Source organism: Anneissia japonica, unplaced genomic scaffold (assembly GCF_011630105.1).
Source record: "Anneissia japonica isolate Jap-2015-1 unplaced genomic scaffold, ASM1163010v1 scaffold287895_len483588_cov180, whole genome shotgun sequence".
Classification (NCBI taxonomy): Eukaryota; Metazoa; Echinodermata; class Crinoidea; order Comatulida; family Comatulidae; genus Anneissia; species Anneissia japonica.
Window position 1 is genome coordinate 80639 of NW_022701552.1, and position 23219 is coordinate 103857.

General features: G+C 32.7%; 1 protein-coding gene across 1 annotated transcript; it reads right to left on the reverse strand.

Annotated features, from left to right (window-relative positions):
- Window positions 1-522: 522 nt before the first annotated feature.
- Window positions 523-5472, reverse strand: LOC117103610. Its single transcript, XM_033244192.1, has 2 exons — window positions 5373-5472; window positions 523-4983 (listed from the first exon to the last, which is right to left on the reverse strand). Exon 2 carries the CDS (start codon window positions 4848-4850, stop codon window positions 4455-4457), a length of 396 nt encoding a protein of 131 aa, XP_033100083.1. The 5' UTR covers window positions 4851-4983; window positions 5373-5472; the 3' UTR covers window positions 523-4454.
- Window positions 5473-23219: the final 17747 nt, after the last annotated feature.

The following is a 23219-nucleotide window of genomic DNA, read 5'->3' on the forward strand; positions in this document are numbered from 1 at the left end:
GAAGGCAATAATATATTAAAATGGTAGCGAAAATACCCCAACTTGGCATCAAGGTGGTTTGAGCAGATGGAAACGGTAGAGGGCGGCATAATCAATCACTGTACCCTTGAGTATATAAATAAAGTATAGATTGCTGATAGTTTTATTTTATTTACTTGTACTTATTTATTTAATTATTGCCAATTCAACAAACAAGACAATACAGGCTATACAATTGTGGTACACACAAAAATTCCTTGACATTGATACTTCCAACCACGACATAATTACAGTAAAGTACTGCCAAAAAAGCCCAGTGAACAAGTTGGGTGTCTAAATATATCACAGAGATGTTTGTTAATATGAATATTATCATTATTACGGTCCTAATAATTACTTTTTTTTTATCATTATCATCTTGTAATTTTCATTTTGCTGCCATTTGGGTGTTTATATTAAATCCTCTCAGATAGAAATCCAAATAATTCCTTAGTAATAAAAAGTGTAAAAAAAAAACCGAAATGAAGACAAGTAATTAAACAGTGAATTTGTCTGCTTTCTTTATTGCTGTGCCAGAACCAATCTCGATTAAAAAAAACACAACTCCTCGTAACATTCTGAACGACTCATTCTCTGTACAATAAAACAATGCATGTTGTTTACACATCAAGGCTCTCTAAAGAAATAGAAGAATATACAACTAAAAAAACATCAACTAACAATGAAGTCCAGCTTGTACACCAATACAGTATCTGGAAATTTCACTTTTTGAACTTTCATAAAGGTATTTTAATATACATGAGGATAAATAAATAAATGATTATCTACTAGTCATAAAAACATCAACAAAAGCATTGTTTCTATAGACACAATGAGTGTCTTTAGATACAATAAGTGCCTTTAGACAAAAACATCTATAAACAAGAATGCCTTTTAATAGACATGAGTGCCTATAAGCACACAAAGATTCTTTATACACAAATGTATATAAAAGCAGGTGTCTTACTATAAAGTGTCTATGGACACAAACATGTCCTTGATAATTTTATTTAGCTTTTAGTGTCAAAGGTCACACCGTTGATGTAAATCCGTTGAAGTACTAAATTTCAAAAGCACTTGTCACCAAAATTGTTGCAAAATATAGATGAAATGGATAATATTGTATAAATAATGGCATAACACCCACCATCTTGAGTCTCATCATCCATTGTATAACATAAGATATGTACTCTATTCTGGAAAAGAAACATGAAAAATGCACCAACACAAATCCTTGCTTGAAAGAACAAAACCAAAGGGAACAAAATATACCAAATATTTTTTTAAAGCTCTGTCCAGATTATCAAATTTTCTTTGACAAAAAAGCTGTTGTATGCCCATATATAGTCATGATGTGTCTATATATGGTCATGATGTGATGTCATCATGACCATATTTAGGCATGTCACATGTTTGTTGTCAAAATTTGACAGTATGGACATGACTTTAAAATATAGGACGAGACCCAATTTTAATATATTTTAGCCTTTTACAAAATGGCATCATATTACACATCCAGATTGTTTTTCAGGCCATGCCCTAGAAACACATAGGCTATGTTCTCACATGACAGCTAATGGTTAGCAAGATCCAGATCCTGCTAACCGTTAGCTGCCGTGCGTCCATGTGAAAAAATCCCGATCCGGATACCAACAATATGATGATCAAATCACTGGCCAATAAGAAACTGGAAATTGTAAACGCGTACGTGTGATTGGTTGATGATAGAAACGCCCTCAACTTGCTAACATGATTTTATTTTCATTTGGCCTAATCTACTTGGTGTGGATTGGCACTGTTAAACCGGGCACTCGCTACAGTACGTCGTACTTCGTTCAGCCGTGTGACCGATGAATCCAACTCAACGCGACGCCATCTGCTGATTATTGTTAAGTCTGAATAGCCATTAAAAACGATTTGTTGCGCATCTTGGCGCGGCATTCTCCACAGCATCACGTTGGCCGAAGAGTACCAGGCATTATTTATGTCTACATCACCAGCATAATGATCACTGGCCAAAAGGACATCACCGTTGGGCTTGAAATTTCAGAACAAGGACATATAAATTAATTTTGTATTGAGTAATTTTTTTTTATTTATTCTTTTCCAGATTAAAAAAATCTATATTGATGACTGGCCAACTTAATAATAATACAAAGAAAATGGACTCTTATGTTCCAGGAAAAGGATAGTTCTTAACCATCGATCTAATCTTGTTAAGTACACTTGATAATAAAAAAGAGAGGCAATGTGACATGATTAGAGACGATACCAGACACAATAATTGACATTTTTGATATAAACTGATATGCTAAAATACTAACGTTGCAAAGATGCAAAGATACTTTTAAAATATTAAACAAATTTATGTGCATAAATAAATCTGATTTTCTACAAAATAAAAAAAATAAATAAAAAATGGGAACAATATATAAATGGAGAAGCATGACAGAAACATTTTCAAATTATTCTCATTGATGCTATAGTAACAGTATAGTAATTGCTATCATATTACAATACTATGTATTTACTGTAGTTGGTAATCACTTGATCATGTCTGTAGTTGGTACTATTCTATGACAACATCAACAGCTGGAACTATCACATTAAGTCAATGGAAGGACCAATACCACACTGATAGTACCATCTTATTTACCATGTCAACTGTTGTACCATCATAATACTATTTCATAATTAGAACAATACCATGTTTGATAGGTGTTACCATCTTACCTATGTTGATATACTGTACCATAAACATAGCTATGTCAGTATTTTATACCAACTCATTTCAATACGAACATTTTACCAGTGATTCTGAATTTTAAACTATTTATGGTCTGAAACACAATGACCGTCACAATCAAAAACAACATGAATATATAAAAATACTGTGCTTTGTAATTTTCAATCCACAGTATTTTTTTAACCAGATAATTATTGAAGGCAGATTGATGAAGCATCAGTATCAAAATAAATCAAATGGTTAAACACAAGCCATTCAAAATTGAAGCGCCCTCTAGCAGCAGCATTATATGCCGATGTAATTGATTTAATCTGGTGGCATTTAACAAAACCAACTGCAAGCTAGTCCACTGTAATTAATAGGCCTTGTGGATACGTATTTTTAAAAACTGTATTTATAATGAAATTAACTTTGTGTATTATTATTTTTGATCTGTGGCAAAAACGATCCAGGCATGAGAGGAACCTCACCTTTTTCTCATCTCCACAACAGATCAATATTACGAGTCTGTTCAACCATTCCAGAAAAAAATATGCATGTTTGAAAGAACAGGCATTTTTACAGTATCTTTAAAAAAATACTTGGCTTATGGGCAGTAAAACAAATCCACATTGTTGCCACAAAGGGGTTCTATTTATCAATAACTTGCAAAACTGAAACTATCAAAGTTCTCCAAATATCAACTACCAGCATTAGCAGAATTTCAGGACAAAGGCAGGAGAGAAAAATGCAAAATCGACAGAAAGTACCATTCCTCTCTTTTCAGCACATTTATTTTATTTAAAAACATACATATATTTTTTTTTTTTGCATACTGGGATTTGTGTATTTCAGAGGGGAAGTGTACTTTGGTGTCCAGTAAAAGCGAACGTACCACAAAGCGATTGTCCAGAAAACTATTCAATGATTAGCTGATATAATGTACAATTTGGAATTTTGAAAATTCCATACGACAAAACACACACTGAAGAAATGAAAAATGGCATATTTCAGAATGGGTGGAAACGTATAAGAACATGCTCAATGTGAATGACAATCACTTTGCTTAGCATATAACAAACTAAACACGTTTAAACATTTAACCCCAAAGAAGCAGCTACAATTTGCTACTTAATCTTAAACATTGTTTATAATTGTCTTTTCAAATGATATTGTGTCATGAGTAAACTTTAAGCTGATTGACAAAACAAGCCTTGATGAATTTGGTCTAATTTGAAGTAATGTTTGTATGTAGCTCAACAACTTTAGATAAAAACTTGCTTTCTACATATTAATCTTCAAAAAATAACCATACAGAAGGCAATTCGTTTTATTTTCTTTAAATAGCCATTTCAAATAATCCTAGGCAACCAATGATACTTAATCACTGATGAGCACAATATCTGACACAGTTTTATCCCAGTGTCATCACCGTCGTTATGCAGCTGCGCTACAATAGTGGCCAGATGCCATTTGTCGACAGCCTGGCATCGTGACTTCAGTCTTCAAAAACGCGACCATCTTTCTTCCTCTGGTGTACAAACTTGTCCAAAAAAAGCAGTAATTTTCCACAAACAGTATTTATACCAAGAGAGGCAACACCAATACTGACAAACAGGAGGATCATTTTTTTTTCTTCAAATTTCTATACAATTATAAGGCAGCATAAGAAATTTTACATACTTTACAAATAATTATTTTAACGACGCCCTCATGCTGTAACAGTAGCTGATTTCATTGATAAATCCTGAGGTGCTTCTGGCAATTCTAAAAGTCTTTGCGGAGGTGGTCTCGGTAGTACGTGTAACGGTGATTGTCCTGTTAATGTCCCTGTAAAACCGGAATGCGATGAGTGCGTGATAAATGCTGGTTGTGTGGGATATAGCATCAGAGGGGGTGTATATGCTATGGGGTGTGTCGCAAGTTGAGGTTGTGGAGAGTGGACAAATGTTTGTACACAATGTGAAGGAATTGATTGTGAACTACGAGACTGCGATTGAGCTGTACTGGAAGATTGTGATGTTTCGTTGCTGTCCGAATTACCGTTCATCAACGCGGGATGAGACACGGGAACCGGCACAGGTGAATGCCTCTCATCCGATTGCATGGTTCCGTTCTCGCCGCTTGAAGAAACCGGGTTCTGTTCGTCACCACCACAATCCGAGTGATCATTTGAATTATCATCGTCCTCATCTCCCTTTTCGTCTCCGCTCACATAACGAATACATTTCTTCTTTCTCCTGTAATATAAGAAAATCCATCAAACATTAGTTTGAGTTTTAATGGCCTGGTCATCTACCATTAACAGAGCAAATCAGAGGTAAAAAGCAATCCACAGAAGTAAAATGAGAACGGAGTTCCTGCATTTGATTAAATGTATGTTGATGCGGACATGAACCAACTCGATCAATCAAACAATTAGCGAGACAAATAATTAGGAGCCAACTTCTAATGTGTCTCGTACAGATAGTAAATGGCAGTTGCTAGGCAACTGAGCCTGGAATTGTAACGAATCTGTTATAGACTGTCATCAATGTGGGCTAAACGACTTTGATTTGAGTGGTTTTTTTGGCAAAATGCTTTTCGCGTTGTTCTGTTAGGGTAACTAAACATGTTCTCGCACACTGACCTGCAGGGTTTGCACCAGTAGTCTTGCTGGTCGACGCCAAACCGAGCACGACATTTCTTGGGAGTAGATGCATCTGTTGAAAGGTAAACAAGAAAATGGTATTGAAATGCACGTACATTACATTACATTCTCACATTAGATATCATTAATTACATGCTTAATAAGTGATCCTAAGATTAAATTCTAAGTAGCAAAATTGATCACCGGCAATAAAAAAAAAGCATTCACATTTCAACTTGAATTCCAGAAAATTTTACAAATACCAGAAATTAAATAATCAAGATTATTTGATGATGCTTTTGTTCAGCCACTTCAAAGTAAGTTGTGTATATTTCCTTGTTGAATTTTGTTTTAAATAGAGGGAATCAAGTCATAATTATTAAAGTATCAATAACTGAAATTATAAAAAATAATATAATATAAATATAAAAATAGTATAAATATACCGGTATAATTAGAATTGAAATTGCATGAATTCAAGTTTCATCAAGTTTATTGATACATGAGCCACCAAGAGCTTTTATCAGCAAAAAAAAAAACCAAAAAAAAAAACCAGGAAAGTTTTACTTTCTAAAAAACAAAACATGGACAATCATACATGGGGCCTACCGCTTAAAAGAAACTAAACTATGCTGTCGTAATTGAACCAAATCAAGTCTTATACAAAAATTAGGAGCATAAAGCAAGAAGGGCGATTACTTGACAATTTTGAAAAAAAAGGGAGGAAAGAACAGAAGAGAATAGAAGAATGGAGAGAATAGCGAATGAAGTGCGATCTTTGGGATTCTGTATGATTTTGGAAAAAGAACACAAGATTACGATTGTCTGTCTAGATCTGACTTTAAGAAGCGATGCATCGCTGCACAACTAGAGTAGCCTTTGGTTAGTAAGAACTAGAGGCTAAGCTAGGATTCACTGAGTGACAGCACCTACAAATAATGAACTCTCGTAAATTAAACAGAGGTTGAATGAAATGGTGAAGACAAGTCTTACTGATGGACACTGTGAAAATCGAGTCATTTTGTAAAAAGCATTCATTACAATAAAAGCTGTTCTTGTGCTATTAATTTAAGGGAAAAATAATGAGGATACTGTCGAATCTAGAACAATATAAACGCAGACATTGTCAGCACAAGGCAAGCGTAGATCTCATCACCTTGTGTACTACATGTCTGTTATTTGCAAATTGCTACTCTTCGCATCATCAGCTTACAGCTGGGCATTCACCATCCTATACATATCTGTCAGGTACATATGACTGAAAATGTTTGATTAGACATTTTCTAATGGTTTATTTTAACTTGAAGGTGGTGAACTAATGGGAACATGAAAAAACCAAATGAAATCAATCAAATAGGAGCCCTCATACTTAAATGTGGGGCAATAGCTAGCAAAATAATTTGATTATTATTATTATTATTATTATTATTATGAGATGATTAATAACTATTTGAGTGTAATTCTTTGGCCCAGCATATTTCAATTTGATACTGTCTCTTATACACATCTAGATGTGTATAAGAGACAGGTTGCGAACCCTTAATCCCCTGTACATACGCCACAATTATTGAGGCTTACTGTAATTATGTCATTTCACCTGTTAGTATTAGACATATTTAATCAAACAAATTGTCTTCTTTATCATGGGTCTTGAAAGACAGACAATTCATGTTTCACCTCATCCAAGTAAAGTCTGAACAAACATTTGAGTCTGGCAAAAAATCTGTTCAGATTATCAAATTTGTTTTGACCAAAAAATTATTATATGCCCATATATAGTCATGATGTGACTATGTGGTGTCAACATGACTATATTTAGACTTTCACATCATTGGCCAATGGTTGTTCTTATGGCACTTGAACACCAAGTGTGAACTTGGATAGACTTTAACCCCAGCCCTCGCCTTTGACATTTCTGAACTTTGAAAACATTCTCAAAATATGCTAGTCAACAACAACAGTGCACTACTACAGTAAAATGTTGATTAATTTAACAACTGTAACTTTTTATGCACTCCTCATCTGTTTAAAACGTTGACTTTGTTATAGAAACCCATGAAGTCTAGTTTGCGAACATGAACTCATCATCAAAAGCGTATTAACTTTTAACGCACTCATTGCTCTGTCTTCAGCGCCATTAGAGTCGTCACAAAATTGGGTTGGGTCATCAAAATGTCGACAAGAAACGAGAGGAAAGAAACACATCGAAGGCATTTTTGTCCTTTTCTGTGATGCTAGCTACACTTGTCCTAACAAAGTAGGCCGGTCAATGGACCGAGTCCAAACATAAATATTAACAATAAAAATCAGATGAATATTTGGCTTACAAATTTTAAAAGCATTTCTAAAAACTCTTTTTAAATAACTAGGTTGCAGTTTAGATGTCACAATCTACATTTGTAAAGTTAAATAATTTCTTTCTCCCTAACTTCCTTCATGTAAACAATTCCCATTTAATTTCTTTGTATCCAATGTTAATCTTTATTACCGTCAAGCAAAATTTAATAAGTTACTGAAAATTTACTTCGGAATTCAAAATCCCAGAAAAGCACACAGTTTCTAGTCCATTTCCAAATCCAATCTGGAAATACAACTAAATAGCCTGACAATTGGCTTATAAATCCTGTTATTACTAACAGCGGAAGCAGCCAATCAGATGTTCCACAAGCAAGCATGATGACAGAGATGCTTATATTGAATGCATGCGAAAAGTACTGTGACTTTTGATGCATATATATACTAAGCTTGCATTTATTCCATGAGATTATGTTGTTAGCAAGCAATGATTTGCCTCGTTGCAGCAACTGCATGTGCTGTATTCCCCAATACAGATTTTGGTAGAGCATAATAGTCACTATCCAATAATTACTGTTTATATTTTGTTACCACCTATGTGGAAAATTGCATGCTGATATCAGGTACACGTGTCACACCTCAATAAAGCATACATGATCGTAAGCACGCATTATCATTTCATGTTCTTCACGTATAAACATTCAAAATCACGCACTCATGAACTATCGCATTATAATGTACCACCACAAAATCATGCACACAAGCACTTAAAACACAAACTGCATTCTCACACACCCAAACATGCATTCTCACACACCCAAACGTGCATTCTCACACAAGGGAAAAGCATTCCTACACACATAACACCATAAAGTAAGTTGACTATTCCCATGTACTAGGTTGCTATACTGATAGCATTAATGTAGACAGACAACAATCGCCTCAAAGTGAAATACTATAGCGAACTGTCTCACAGTTTTGTGCGATCGAGAGATGCTTCAAGGATCCAAGATTTCAAAAATCAAGGATAAACATACCAGAGTGGAATAAGACCATCGTGAACATTCATTATGAACTGGCATTTTTTTTTTCAAAAGACGAGCATTTATACAGTTTTTCTCACTAATGATGTACACCGTAGCCAGCTATTGGGACAGTTGGGACAGTCCCACACAATTTTTCTATTGGGTCCACAAAGAATGGGTCCACATTTTAAAACTTGGTCCGGATTTCTCGTATTTTGTGTAAAATGGGTCAAATTTTAAGAAAATTGGTGCAAATTATTCATATTTTTGCGTAAAAAAAAGGAAAGGCTGGTACAGTATGTAAAACTGCGGGTAAAGTAGGGGGTAGGCCTGTACCCAAAGTGGACTTATACTCGAGTAACTATGGTACTACTATTACATACACTTATACGACTTTGATTTGAAAGCATTCACAAATGTGTATATCCACAAGTATTAACCTTCTTTATTCCGTTGAATGTCCAAGTTGATTTATCTCCTATCATTGGTATTCATAATAACAATGCCTTGGGGGCAACCACCCTACACAAGTACTTCTTTTAACATAAATATTAATGTTTAATCAATAATCATCACATAAATATTAATGTATTTCATAATCCATAATACACTCATAGGTATTACTTGTCAATTCAAAAAAAATTAATCCAAATCATAAAAATTATTTTCAGGGCATTAATAAGTGCAATATTACTAAATTTAATTATTTTCAAGAATTAATAAGCACAATTAATTACAGGAAATAATTTGAAATAATGATAAGAATAAATTGTTGATTTTAATATTCTTTTAATAATTTCCAGAAATGTACCAGACACATAAAATGTTGAAATATAAGTGGACTTTATTTGAAATCTAATAAAAGAAAAACATTTTATGTTTAAAAACATTTTATGTTTAAAAGAACTGGCAGTAATTTTGAATAATTTTATGGAATTTAGCATAAATATGGTGTAAACGTATCTTAACACCTTCGCATTGAATTCAATTTTAAATGTTAACTCGTAAGAACTTACGAATCTGATGAATTGAAATGATCCAAATTATACAAAAACAAATGTATATTTATTCAGTTCGCTGTGAATACTCAAGCGCTAGATCAGTTGAACCATTTTATTTCACACAGAAAAATTGAATATTCTTCGGGGAGATAAAAACATAACTGTTACAAATGGCTCGTATTTCATACGTCTCAGAACTTGTCACCAAACGTTTTCAAGCGACTATCAAATATCTCGTCTTGGTCAGATGACTAAAGAAGCTTCTAGATATGGCAGATTCAACTAAACCTGTAACACTGGATAATGTATATTTCATTACACACTTAGAGCGTTTATCCTCTTTGGTATGGCTTTCTCACAGTACAAACACTATGTGCGTTAACGGGTTCACACCATACGACTAAAAAGGAGGATGTATCTATGCCATTCCAAAACGCTAAATTTACAATAAATTCTAGAGCACAATGTGCCTTTACGTCATTGAGTGTAGTTTGGATACACATTTCTTATCATCAATAATTTACAGTTTTAAGTAATTTTAATTATTTACTTCTTTACGAATTATCAAATATAGTCGTGTGTAGAACATAATTAATAAGTAATCTAATTTTAGTTCCACATAGCTTTTAAATACACTGATGAACATTCAGTTGATGTATAACTTATTTATATTGCTGATTAACTATAACAGAGAGTGGAATTAAACTGAACCACTCTGGCTCATGTACCATGGTATCACAAGTAATATTCAGGTACTTTTTTTTTTAAATACCTGACAATAAGAACAGCTACAACACTACGCTGTAGAGGTCACTATCCGTTTATAGTTACAGTGTCTTCTTTAACACATGAAATTTATCTGCATTATTATCTGTAGGTGAGTATAAATGGATACCTTTTGGGGTTGCCTGCTACTGAGTGGATACAGCAGCAATACTTAAGCATCAGGGCCCTACGAAAAATCGCTTCATAAACAAAACGAATCTAGGGGCTACATCAATGCTCACTCACAAATTTCTTATGGAAGCAAAATTATATTCTTGTATCTAAGCTCCCTTAAAGATCATATTCCTACTTTGTGAAACATACTTAACAATAAAAAATAACCAAATTGATTCTTTTAACAGATCCGAGTTAAGCTTCATTAATTTAAATGACAACATTCAGTAAAAACTTAACACCATGATATTTTGACCGTGATAGCTATCTATTTGTCTTCCATAATTTTCTTCTATAATCTAAAAATCATTCTTTTCTCATCAGGTGCAAAGAAAAGAAAATCCCCCGATACTTTCCTTATTGATCAGGTGGTGTAATTAAGACTATTACTTATTTGTCTACTTGAGCATCAGACACATCACCTTTGTATACAGAAGTAATTTCTTAACAGGGAGAAGCACTTAAAGGGAAGGATAAGAGAATGCGTGTAGGGCAGAGGCTATCTGGTTAGGCATAAGAAGGGGGGAATGTTAAGAGTAATTATCCTTATGACACTCTAGTATTCATAACCTCATTTCCGCAACTTCCTGCAACCTTCAACCTCCAATTGACCTGGTGATAAAGAGTCTGCTATGCTATATCTATATACTTTGTTATAATATTATGTTAAAAATTCTCTCAGCAGAAGGGTACAGATAACTGTAAAAAATATAGGACTCCACGTTGTCTACAGATATCGGTGGTAAATCCAAACCCAAGTTGATATCACATATGAAACCTCATAGGGATTACAGTGTAAGCATACTTAGGTTTTAAGAGCAATGCCTTCTCAATGGAATGTTGGTGGCGCAATAATATACCAAGCTCCAGAACACTATGGATAATGAATAATTAAAAATACAAAATTGTAGAAAAAATATACACGTTTTTTTTTTTTGCCTCTTTTTTTAATTGTTTTATAAATTCAAAATTACAACTTGATTTAGTTTAATGTTTTCTCTAAATCTTTGCCTGCAGTATTTAATAAATTGCTGGGAGTTACACCAAAACCACAACTAAGTTTTGTTTATAGCGTCGCATTAATGACTTAGCAAAACTTAAATAACATCCGATAAATAGATTACACATTCTTGGAAAAAGTTGGACCAACAGGTAAGGTAGGCCTAAACTATAACACAGGAGGACATGAGATGAAGTGTACATAATATTAATTGCTTAACCTTAAGTGACCTTAAGTAATGAATTATTGCTTAATAAACAAATGCAGGAGGGCTTTGGGTATGCAGTGAAAAAAATATCTTGTAATAGACAATAATTTCAAAGAAGTTTAAAAATCAGGACCTGGCATTAAGGCATGCATTAAGCCACCAAGCTATCTAATGATCCTTCAACAAAAGTTTTAAATGTTTTTTTTTGTTATTATAATCTTTGTTAGATAAAATGAGCGATATAACACCAAAGTTTATAAGTTATACATCATTTCTATCAATGTGATGTAAAGACGTTCGTAACGAAAGTTATTATTGGCAACACGGTAATGTTATAATACATTATCTCTCAGCCTAAATTTACTATAAATCAAAAGAAAAACAAAGGGGGCAAGTTCAGATGTGAAGGGGTGCTTTGCAGCCCCTTAAGATTACAGAAAAGCATTCTATTACCAAAGCATAATGAATTACAGATGTAAAGAGCATTGAAATATTCATGTTCTTAGTGATTTCAATCAAGCCACGAACACAAGTCTGTCATTGCCAAAGGCTGGAGGACCATTTGCAGAAATTAATGGCAAAAAGAGAAATTACTTTTGCGTATCAAGGGACGTAACCTTCAGTGGTTTTCTTTGTGTTTCTCACACGTCGCCTCTACAAGGAGAATTTCGGTTTGCGTAATATGTGTCACCGGACAATTAGAGGCACTACGCTACTGGCATACTGAGTATCTCGTCTTGCTGGAGATGGCCTCGCCAATTCAGTTTTGGCCAGAGGACGTTGAGTATTTGTGATATATTGCTGTTATTTGTAACATAATTGCCATTAAAGATTCTTCCTCCTCTTGGCTCTAGATACCGCCCTACTTAACACCGGGATTAACCAAATCACTTCCTAATCTCAGCCAAGTTTGTTATTACTACCTGTATTTTTGAGAGGGAAACAGATCTGACAAGTTCAAAATAAGAAAGTATTTTAAACATTTAAAATTCAAATAGGGTTGCACAAGTCTATGTTACTGATATTAACTCAAAAGAAAAAAAATAATTCAATATCAAACAAAGACGAAAATTTACAAGAGATGAAAAATTTTAATAAACAAGTGCTTTTGTTTCTAGAAATATTCAATTATATCATGCATATATTCAATTATTTCATCCTTATTCATTAAACATTTTCCTAATCTACTAACTAAAACGGATATCCATAAAATAGTCACAATTTATGAATAAAACAAAAGGACATAAACACAGACGTAGAAAAATGAATAAAACATAACACACAGTATTCAGGAATTAAACTGAAATAACATGTTCAAAAATAGAATTAAAGTATAAGTAATAAATGTGCATTTTGTGAAGTTAAAATTAATTTCGAGTTCAATGAACTGTATGTTTACAATGCAAATTAGAAAGTAAAAATGAATGTTAAAAGCCATCAAGTACGTCTCATTAAGCGATTCTGTTTATACTGTTTTTATGTACGACTTCTGCAAAAACAGATTTAATTTTGTTCGTTATTTCATCAAGGAAAGCCATGTGCTTGACCTTAATAGATACAACCAACACTCAAAGGTATTTTTTCGCCTTTAAGAAGGAAACGTAAGTAAAAGATATTACATTACTGCATGTGAAGAACGGTTTTTGACAATAATGCGTGCGACCCTGACTGACTTAAATGCCTTTACATAGTCGTAGAGCTTGTGAGCAGATAAAGCCGCAAAAGGTAGCCGGCAAAATGCTAAGCTCATTACAGTCTTATTGGTATGGTGCTAAGCAGCAGTATGTATATAATCACCAGTCGTTTACGGGACTTAATTCCTATCAAAAACATTTAGAAATGATTCTAAACATATTAGGTGGATTTCTATCGCGAAGCATTCATGATGGCAAACCAGTCATGTTGACATTTCAAGAAAAAGAAACACGCAACACAATTGATTCAACTTGATGTTGATACAAGTAAAGCCAAGTTCTATAAAACTTCATAGTGAAAAGAAACGTACAAAAGGCATTAAAGAGCCTGAAAATAAGTAACAAAAGCAATCTTAAATTAAAAAAAACATTTTAAATTCAAACACTTTTCATTTTAAGTTATCAGACAGACAAGTCATATCAATCTACCTACTATAATATGAGAATATATTTATTTGAAATATAAAATAAACTAAAATTGATCCTCAGAATAAGTCTATATTGAAAATACACATAAAATAATAATATAATAATAATATAATGGAAAAAAAAAAATTTTAATTTCATAAAGCCAAGCACTTATTGCGCCGGGACATTCTATGAAGAATGAACGTAATGCGACGACGCATGCGCAACAGATCGTTTTTAATGATGATCCGTTCAGACTGCCATCGACAATCAGCAGACAGTGTTGCAACATCTAGCGCTCGCAGGAAGCGGAGTTGGATTTATTGTACTACCATCATATGACCATCATAAAACACAGTGAGAACCTGGCTTAAAACAAACTCTTTTAAGTTTTACATAAAATTGTTAATTATGTACAGTACAGGCCAATGAACTTAGTCTAGCAACAACCTGTGAATGACTGCTTATACTATCTTTTTCAGAGGAACTCCGGTTGAATTGCAATTGATCAAAAGGTGTGAAACTACCCAACATACCCAGTCTCTTCTAACAACCCATGTGAAACATGTCACGATATTTAAACACAAAAACCTGAAGATGGATTATTGAAGCAATACCCATGAAAAAATCTATGTCATCATTTGTTCTGAGGGATCACTGACGCAAAACTTTTAAAGACATATAAATTAATAAACTATGACAGGTTGTAAATTCACTTCTATCGTCATGAGATCTCCAGTGAGTTTATCATTCCACCTCAACAATCATCAACAACAATCATCACTTTAATTTAATCAACAATTGTTGTTAATCCATTTCTCAGGGACTAATCCACAATTATTCGAATCTGTAATCTCATAAGGTACTACCTTACTTCATAATCTAATATTAATCTCACAATGAATTATCATAATTCATAATTCTAATCTTCTAAAGTAACAAGCGATGATTCTATTCTGTAATCTAATCTACAATACCAATTTTACAAGGAACACCATTGATCCATAATTCTAAAGCAAGTGTATCATAATGACTGATTCTAATGGTTAATTCTAATATTTTAATCTTTCTAAAGTATAATATGTATACTGTATAATATAAATCTCATAATATAGGATTCTAGCATTAATTTCAAAAAGGGAAGGATTTTAAGTCCGATAATCTCCTAAGGTATGATTTTAATCACTAATCTAATCTAAATTGCGCATATGATTCTAATCCATAATTTAATCTATAAATCTCTTAAAATATGATTCTAATCCATAATTCTTAATCTGTTAATCTCAAGGCACGTGCTCACGACAAGTAAACTGCTACTTCAAAGCTTAGTTCTGACGCGTCTGAATGTGCCCTACAGTAGTATCAAGGAGTGATGCTTCAAAAAATATAACTTGTTGGTCCCCCTAAGCATCCCTTGTACTCTAATCCCTAATCTAATCTGTACTGCAACTTCTATGTTGTATGGTTTCTATATTTATTTTACTTTTAAAAAGAGCCTTTTTAAAAAACAGTTTTCTTAGCTTCACAATTCTTTAAGAACCTTCTTTCTCATCATTCCTAATCTACTACTCGTACTATATTCCCTATGTATTTAGACACAGTTATAAATCCTTTTCTCGTACTCATAATCTGTTTATTTTTAAAATTACTCTATTTTACACTCTTCTCTACCTGTATCCCCTTCCTCAAACAGTATGGCATTTATCATACATGTACATTTTATCCCTTTAGACACATCATAATCTCTATCTCCCAACTTTACTCAACCTGGGCAAAGTAGGCAAAAAACAAGATGAGATGTAGGTGACAACAATGCATGAAGATGTACCATCTTCCTATATTTAAAGCAGTTTGATAGCTGCAACAAAAATATTATTCATCGAGCTGGCAGCAAATCAGAGATTTATGTGGGATTATTAGAGGTTATTGACAAGGTACAGTATACTAAATTTTATACCTCCTTGAGTATACTAAAGGTTTCCAATTTTGTGTCTACTGCCCCAAACGGGGGCTTAGACACTATGTCATGATGTAGCAATTAAAGATGGCGGAAAAGGGTAAATCCGGTTTAGGCATGATGGGTACTACTACCACGAGGTAGGGGCGCTCTATTGACAATCGATTAGTGTTTGGAACTCGAACAAAATTTCGTTAGAAACTCGAACACTCATTATAGAGACGTAGTACTTTTACCGTCATTTGAAGGACGCCCTCTAGAACATGGTAGTACTCTTCGTGATCAACGACATAGCATGGTAACTCTAGGAGTTTCTCATTTTTGAAGTGTGTTTAGTGTAATATAGTAGTAGGCCTATACAGAATATTGTTATGAAAGAAAATTTTCATGAAAAATCTAGATACACTACAATAATACACACATTTGCATATTGAGAACATAAATAAAATTAAAAAAACAAAAACTCCTGTATAAGGCTGTAGACACACGCTCCTGCTGGGAGACTTTTTTTTAAATAGCCTTGAACTGGTGCTGCCTATTGGTAAGGTGGTTGCTGAATTTAGCATATTTCACAATATCTAAACATGTTATTGTGTCTGTGGTCAATTGCCTAATTTAGACAGCTAAATGTGGTACTTTTACAACCTCAGTTACTCTGTCAAGCATAAGAAAGAAAATAATAACATTTTCCATAAAGCAACACAAAGAAACATATGTGACTCAAAAACATGTAGTTAACATACTTAAAACTATGGATTAACAGATTTTAAAGGCCACTCATGTTCAATTCTATAATGCCCACTACGAAAAAAATATATAATATTATGCATATAGCACTTGGAAAGGAGGATTCAAAGTCGATGGCATTGCCGTTGGTTCTATGTAAACATTCCTCGTTGAAAACTCAAGTTGAGTATATTATAAATCTGCATTATCAAGAGAACACTTATTGACAAAATGATCATCATAAAGCAACAGCTCGTATATGAAAATCCAAGGCCAAGTCATAGCACACTTCATAAAAAAGTACACCGATTTATAAATTCCATCTGTTGAGAATTATCCTATTTAATGAATAAAAAATCAGGGTGAAAAAAGTACCTTGAATTTCTCTTATCGTGGTATCGTTCGCACATTTTTCAAAACTTACCATAATTATTTGGAACAATACCAGCTCTGTGATCATTTCCTGAACATAAATTGGCCATAAATTAACCCTCAATTTAGATCTAATAAACAAATTTCTGAATAATTGACACACTTGGTAATTAGGTTTAATTTCATTACATTCCGTTTATTCTATCTTTAAACAGGCGTACACTCTTGCTATTGAACAGTGAAAGTAAACTGTCAATGCTTCAACACTGTTCAAGTACTTTCTCAATGCTACAACACTGGAGTATAATCTTAGAATGCATTCACAATTCTACAAAACTGGAGAACATTCTCAAACAACAGAGTACTCCCAATGCAGTGGAAATGTAGCTTTGTGATTAAGATGCTTATTTTCCAATAACAGGGTCCTGGGTTCAAATCCTGTAACATCACAGGATTGTACATTCAATGTTACCACATTGGAATACACTTTCAATGCTACAACACTTGGGTACATTCTCAATCATACAACAGTAAACTTTCAATGCTTTGCTACCACACTGAAGTATATATGCAATGCTACAACACTGAAATGCTCTCACAATGACACGATCACACTGAAGTTGATTCTCATGCTACCACAGTGAAGTAGATTCTCAATGCTACCACACTGAAATGGATTCTGCTACCATACTAAAGTTGATTCTAAATGCTACTACACTGAAATAGATTCTCAATGCTACAACACTGAAGTAGATTCTCAATGCCACAACACTGAAATAGATTCTGCTACCACACTGAAGTAGATTATTAATGCTATCACACTGAAATAGATTCTCAATGCTACCACACTGAAGTAGATTCTCAATGCTACCACACTGAAGTAGATTCTCAATGCTACTAGACTGAAATAGATTCTCCATGCTACCACACTGAAGTAGATTCTCAATGCTACTAGACTGAAATAGATTCTCCATGCTACTACACTGAAATAGATTCTCAATGCTACCACACTGAAGTAGATTATCAATGCCACAACACTGAAGTAGATTCTGCTACCACACTGAAGTAGATTATCAATGCTATCACACTGAAATAGATTCTCCATGCTACCACACTGAAGTAGATTCTCAATGCTACTAGACTGAAATAGATTCTCAATGCTACCACACTGAAGTAGATTCTCAATGCTACCACACTGAAGTAGATTATCAATGCTACCACACTGAAATAGATTCTCCATGCTACCACACTGAAGTAGATTCTCAATGCTACTAGACTGAAATAGATTCTCAATGCTACCACACTGAAGTAGATTCTCAATGCTACCACACTGAAGTAGATTCTCAATGCCACAACATTGAAGTAGATTCTGCTACCACACTGAAGTAGATTATCAATGCTATTACAATGAAGTAGATTCTCCATGCTACCACACTGAAGTAGATTCTCAATGCTACTAGACTGAAATAGATTCTCAATGCTACCACACTAAAAGTAGATTCTCAATGCTACCACACTAAGTAGTTTTTTTAAAATCCAATAAAGTATCATATGATATATAATTAAATCACTATGATTCTATCATGATGCATAATTAAAGACAAATATATCATAGATATTTCATCAATAAACATAATAACATATATTGTGTTATATTGTTTGCCTGCTGTACATTGGTTAGGTGTATGACTCACCATATCGGGTGTCAGTGAACAACACATTTGTTCGCTAAAGCACCTTGGTGTAGAGTGAGCCGTTGACTTGTTTTGAATGTGTATTATTATTGCATTCTTCTTTACGTTATGTTGTTGCCAAATAAATATTGAATTTAATGTAGGAAGTAATTTTACATAGATAACATTTGAACTTTAAGATAAAATTAACTCTAAACATTTCAACTAATTTTAGTAACTAACAATTTTACAAAATGAAATTAAGTACAGTTCGCCTCAAATTTGAGGCCACTTTTTTTTCAGTGTTTCGGTCTGCAATTAGAGAGTTGGATTTGCAAAAAAAAAAAATGGTCTTAATTTAGAGGGGAGGGATCTCAAAATCAGAGGGGTCTTCAATTGGAGGGAAAACTGTGTCTGTTTGTTACCCACAATAATACTAGAAAATTATGAAGCTAGACTGGAGAAATCTGATGTTGTGTACAGTTACTAGACACTAAACCCATCATTACCTGTTCATACCACATGTACTGCATAGTTACAAACTATACTAGGTAGGCCTCTCGAGAATCAGCCTCGGCTGCAATATTTTTAGCCTGGTCAATTTTTAGTAGCAAAGGTAATTATTAAAAACACATCATGGCTGTTTAAATGCAAGAGATACTCCTTAACGGCACATTGGGGGTTTCCATTGATCAACTAACAAATGAATAATGAATATCGAAATGAATAAAAGAAAGGAATTGACATAGGCAATACCGTCATTACCTACAACAAATTTCATTGGCTGCTTTTCTTAATGTATTCATAGAAACAGGAGAGGACATTATTGATAAATAATAATTGTAATCAACACAGGTTTTTTTTGTAAACAGTTTTTTAATTGATCAGCATTAGTCCCAGGGAAAAAATGATATTTATTTTAGACTATAAATAAATAATATGAATTAGGATTTAGAAAGTGTCTTTACAGAGGCAAAGTAATGTACTAAATAATAGTAATAATAAAAGCTAGTATTTATAGTAAATCTACTTAAAATGTTAAACAAAAACCATATTCAAATATTCAAAAAGAACAGTAAAACATTAAAATATTATATCAAAATATAAAAATAAAAAACTATTTTAGATGCTTATGAAAATTTGTTTGCAATTCAAGAAGAATGTAGTGTTTTAAACCTTGAAAGTAATAAAAAAACAAATGGCCCAAAACAAAAAAAGATGGAGGCAGGGATGACAAATATATACTGTACTGTATAATTTTTTATCTGGCCATAGATATAGTACCAGACATAACCTAAGATTATAATGCGAGACATAATTGTCTTCCGAACAAGCTTGAGACAATGTGGGGTTGAATTTCGGATATATCTTTTTTTTGTCACCATCTGGCATGGTAGTTTTGCCCGAGGGATATTGGACTCTGATGCATCAAATGCAATCTACGTAGAGAGAAGGAAAACTAACCTCCTCCTCCACAAATAATATTCATCTTCATGTCATCTTCACGTTAAAAACAAGTCAGATCAAAACCATAAAATGTTGACACTATTTCGCGTAAATTGCTTTCTATCGTCTGCCATTAATTATGCGCCAATAAGTATATGCATTCATCTTTGGTATATGAAATATCTTAAAATATGAAATCGATAACATTCAGGAAATTGTGGAATTCAAAATTTAAAGAAAATAAACTAGTGAAGATGACAAAATAAATGAATTTCAAATCAAGGTTGCAGTAAATGTTTAAATCATCACAGAGCAGAATAAATAAATAAATATATAATTAGAATAATTAAGCCTAGTTATTTTATTTAGGTGTATTATTATATAAATTATTAATTGTACTATTTTACATTTTTTTTAAATAAATTGATTGAATAAATTGAAGTTGATCGATTGATAGGGTGTACAGTATTTATATACCTCATATATTGCTTAACAGATTTCTATTATTATTATTACTATGTTACTAAAACCTACCTTAGACAATAGAGAAATTAGAGAACAATTAAAAAAATAATGTTAAGGGGGAAATAACACAAAAGATATTCCCCTTAAGTCTTATTTAGAGAAATTATTATTATTATTATTATTATTCTTATGTTTCTAAAACCTACCTTAATGGGAACTTAGACAATAGAGAAATTAGAGAACAATTAAAAGAACGACGTTACTTAAGGTGAAAATAACATGACGGTAAGGGGAAAATAACACAAAGGAAATTGAGTATGACTTCGTGAATAATATTATTATTATTATTATTATTATTATTATTATTATTATTATTAACTTTTATACAAAAGTACAGATGAAGTTGAAATTATCTTTGTAAAAAAATAAAATAAAATTTCTAACCATACAAAATTGAATTGAATTTGAATCCGATATATACCGCACAGTAGGTTATATTCAAAATATTATTATTTCAAGGGCTTCACACTTTACATTAATAACCCTGGTCACCAGATTAAAAAAAAAAAAAGTACTAATTTCCCTTGGGGATGTATTCCATGTTGTTGCAATAGTAATCAGTGCCTAGTCATACCAAACTAAACCAAACTAACAGGTACCTAGATATATACAACTGGGTGGAGAGAGACAATGAGGATAACATGCTCTGCCCAAGGACGCTACCTCTGATGAAGCCCAAAGACTTAACCCTGCCTCTCCATTTTGTACAACTTTGTATGGTATATCATTCAGTTAGGAACTGCTTCTGAAGAGAGCATTGGTTGAAGGTTATCTCTTTATTAAATTATTATCATCATTTGAGATAAAAAAGATTAATATAATTATTAATTTCCCACTTCCGTAATTTTACCAAAATTTCATTCACTAATAAATCACGGAGTACAACTGCATGAATCAAGCAGCAGGAGTTTATATTAAAGATAAACTTCCGACTTGTTAAGCAAATAAACTTAAAATAATAAAAATTCATATTTTAATTGCTTACTTTTTATATTTACTACTAGTTATTAGCTTTGAATTGAGAATTAGAATGAGAAAAATGTTTTCCAGCCAATCAACATACACATAAATAACAGCATTCCTATGCACAGACCCTTGCTCATAATTAAGTTAATGCCAGGCTCCAGAGAAAAAAAAATGTGGTACGTTGGAGAACTGATTTTTATAAGAAACTGAAGAGGCTAAGAATTAGCAATGAATATTTAAGAACTAGGGGAAAGGGAGTAGAGAAGGGGGAAAAGTAACCATCAAGTCATGTCTCCCTCCAATAAGACCCTCCATTTAAGCACCACCTCCAATTAAAGACCACTATTCTGTGGTCCCAAATTAACAAATTTCTTTTATCTTTATTATTCCAATGAGAGACCAAAGCTGCTGAACACCAGGGAAACGCCAGCCCAAAATGGTCTTTAATTGGAGTGAGACCTGTTATCTGTGATGTGCAAAATAATTTAAATATTTTAGCTGAGAAATAATATGTATAATTTGTTTATATAATGAGGTTCAAACTGTCTCATTGAAATAAGTTTCAATAAGACAGTTTGAAACAATTCAGTTACTTGCTGAATTTTAGATATTTTACTACATATTATAAGGCTTGCCATTCCAAAACCTACGTACTGTTGTCACTTATTGTTAAACTGTGTAATTTTCATTTTACTGTGAAAGTATTGTATACTTTAATACAGAAAAGATTTAATACTTTTACTCCCAACAATAGTAAGTCAATTTTAGTAAATGACCCATCATTTTAAAGCTTACGATGTGGAGAATAAGAATATATTAAAAAGTCAATTTTTTATTCTTTTTGTCACAGATGCTGGTTTTGAAATGGCAAGCCCCATAGTATTTATGTAGTTTTGATTTAAAATGTACAATAATTTAATTTGATTTAATTTGATTTAAAATGTACAATATCTCACTACTACACATAAATATTAAAGAGTTTCTATTCTTTTGAAAAAAACTTAAATTAGCTGGTATCAATTAAAGGATTTAAATGTCTATAAATCAGTGAAAAGTGAAGCATTTTGATCTAAATTTTTATTGCAAAGGTAAAAAAAAAAAACAATTCGATTATTTAGGTTTTCTACATTTCACTACATAGACCTTTTAAAAATATGAGTAAAAGTATTACGGCTTCTCTGTAATAAAGTATACAATACTGCTGCATTTTTACGCTAATTTAACGATTAGCGACAGTGCACTGTTTTTGGAATGGCAAACCTAATGTAGCAAAATATCTGAAATTCAGCAAAATAACTTATTTGTTTCAAACTGTCTCATAGAAACTTATATGATCCCTTAACAATGAGCAATTCCATAAATTTGATTGAAGTTCTGTAAGGTTTAGATTTTTTTTTTCCAGATATTAACAGACAATACACCTTTAAAGAAACACAACACACTAACACCTAGAAACCTTTGATAAAAAAAAAAAACAAAAAAACATTACAATACTAACTGACATCATTATATTAGTTGGTGTACTGTATTACGTTTTTCGAAAATTGGAAGCGTAAAAGACTAGAATACTAATAGTTGGAAGTGTCTGGGGACTCAGTGATCTAGCCAACCC

Excerpts from the sequence above, each read along its gene's own strand:
- LOC117103610 (XM_033244192.1), bottom strand. The coding sequence starts at position 4,850 with ATGCAATCGGATGAGAGGCATTCACCTGTGCCGGTTCCCGTGTCTCAT.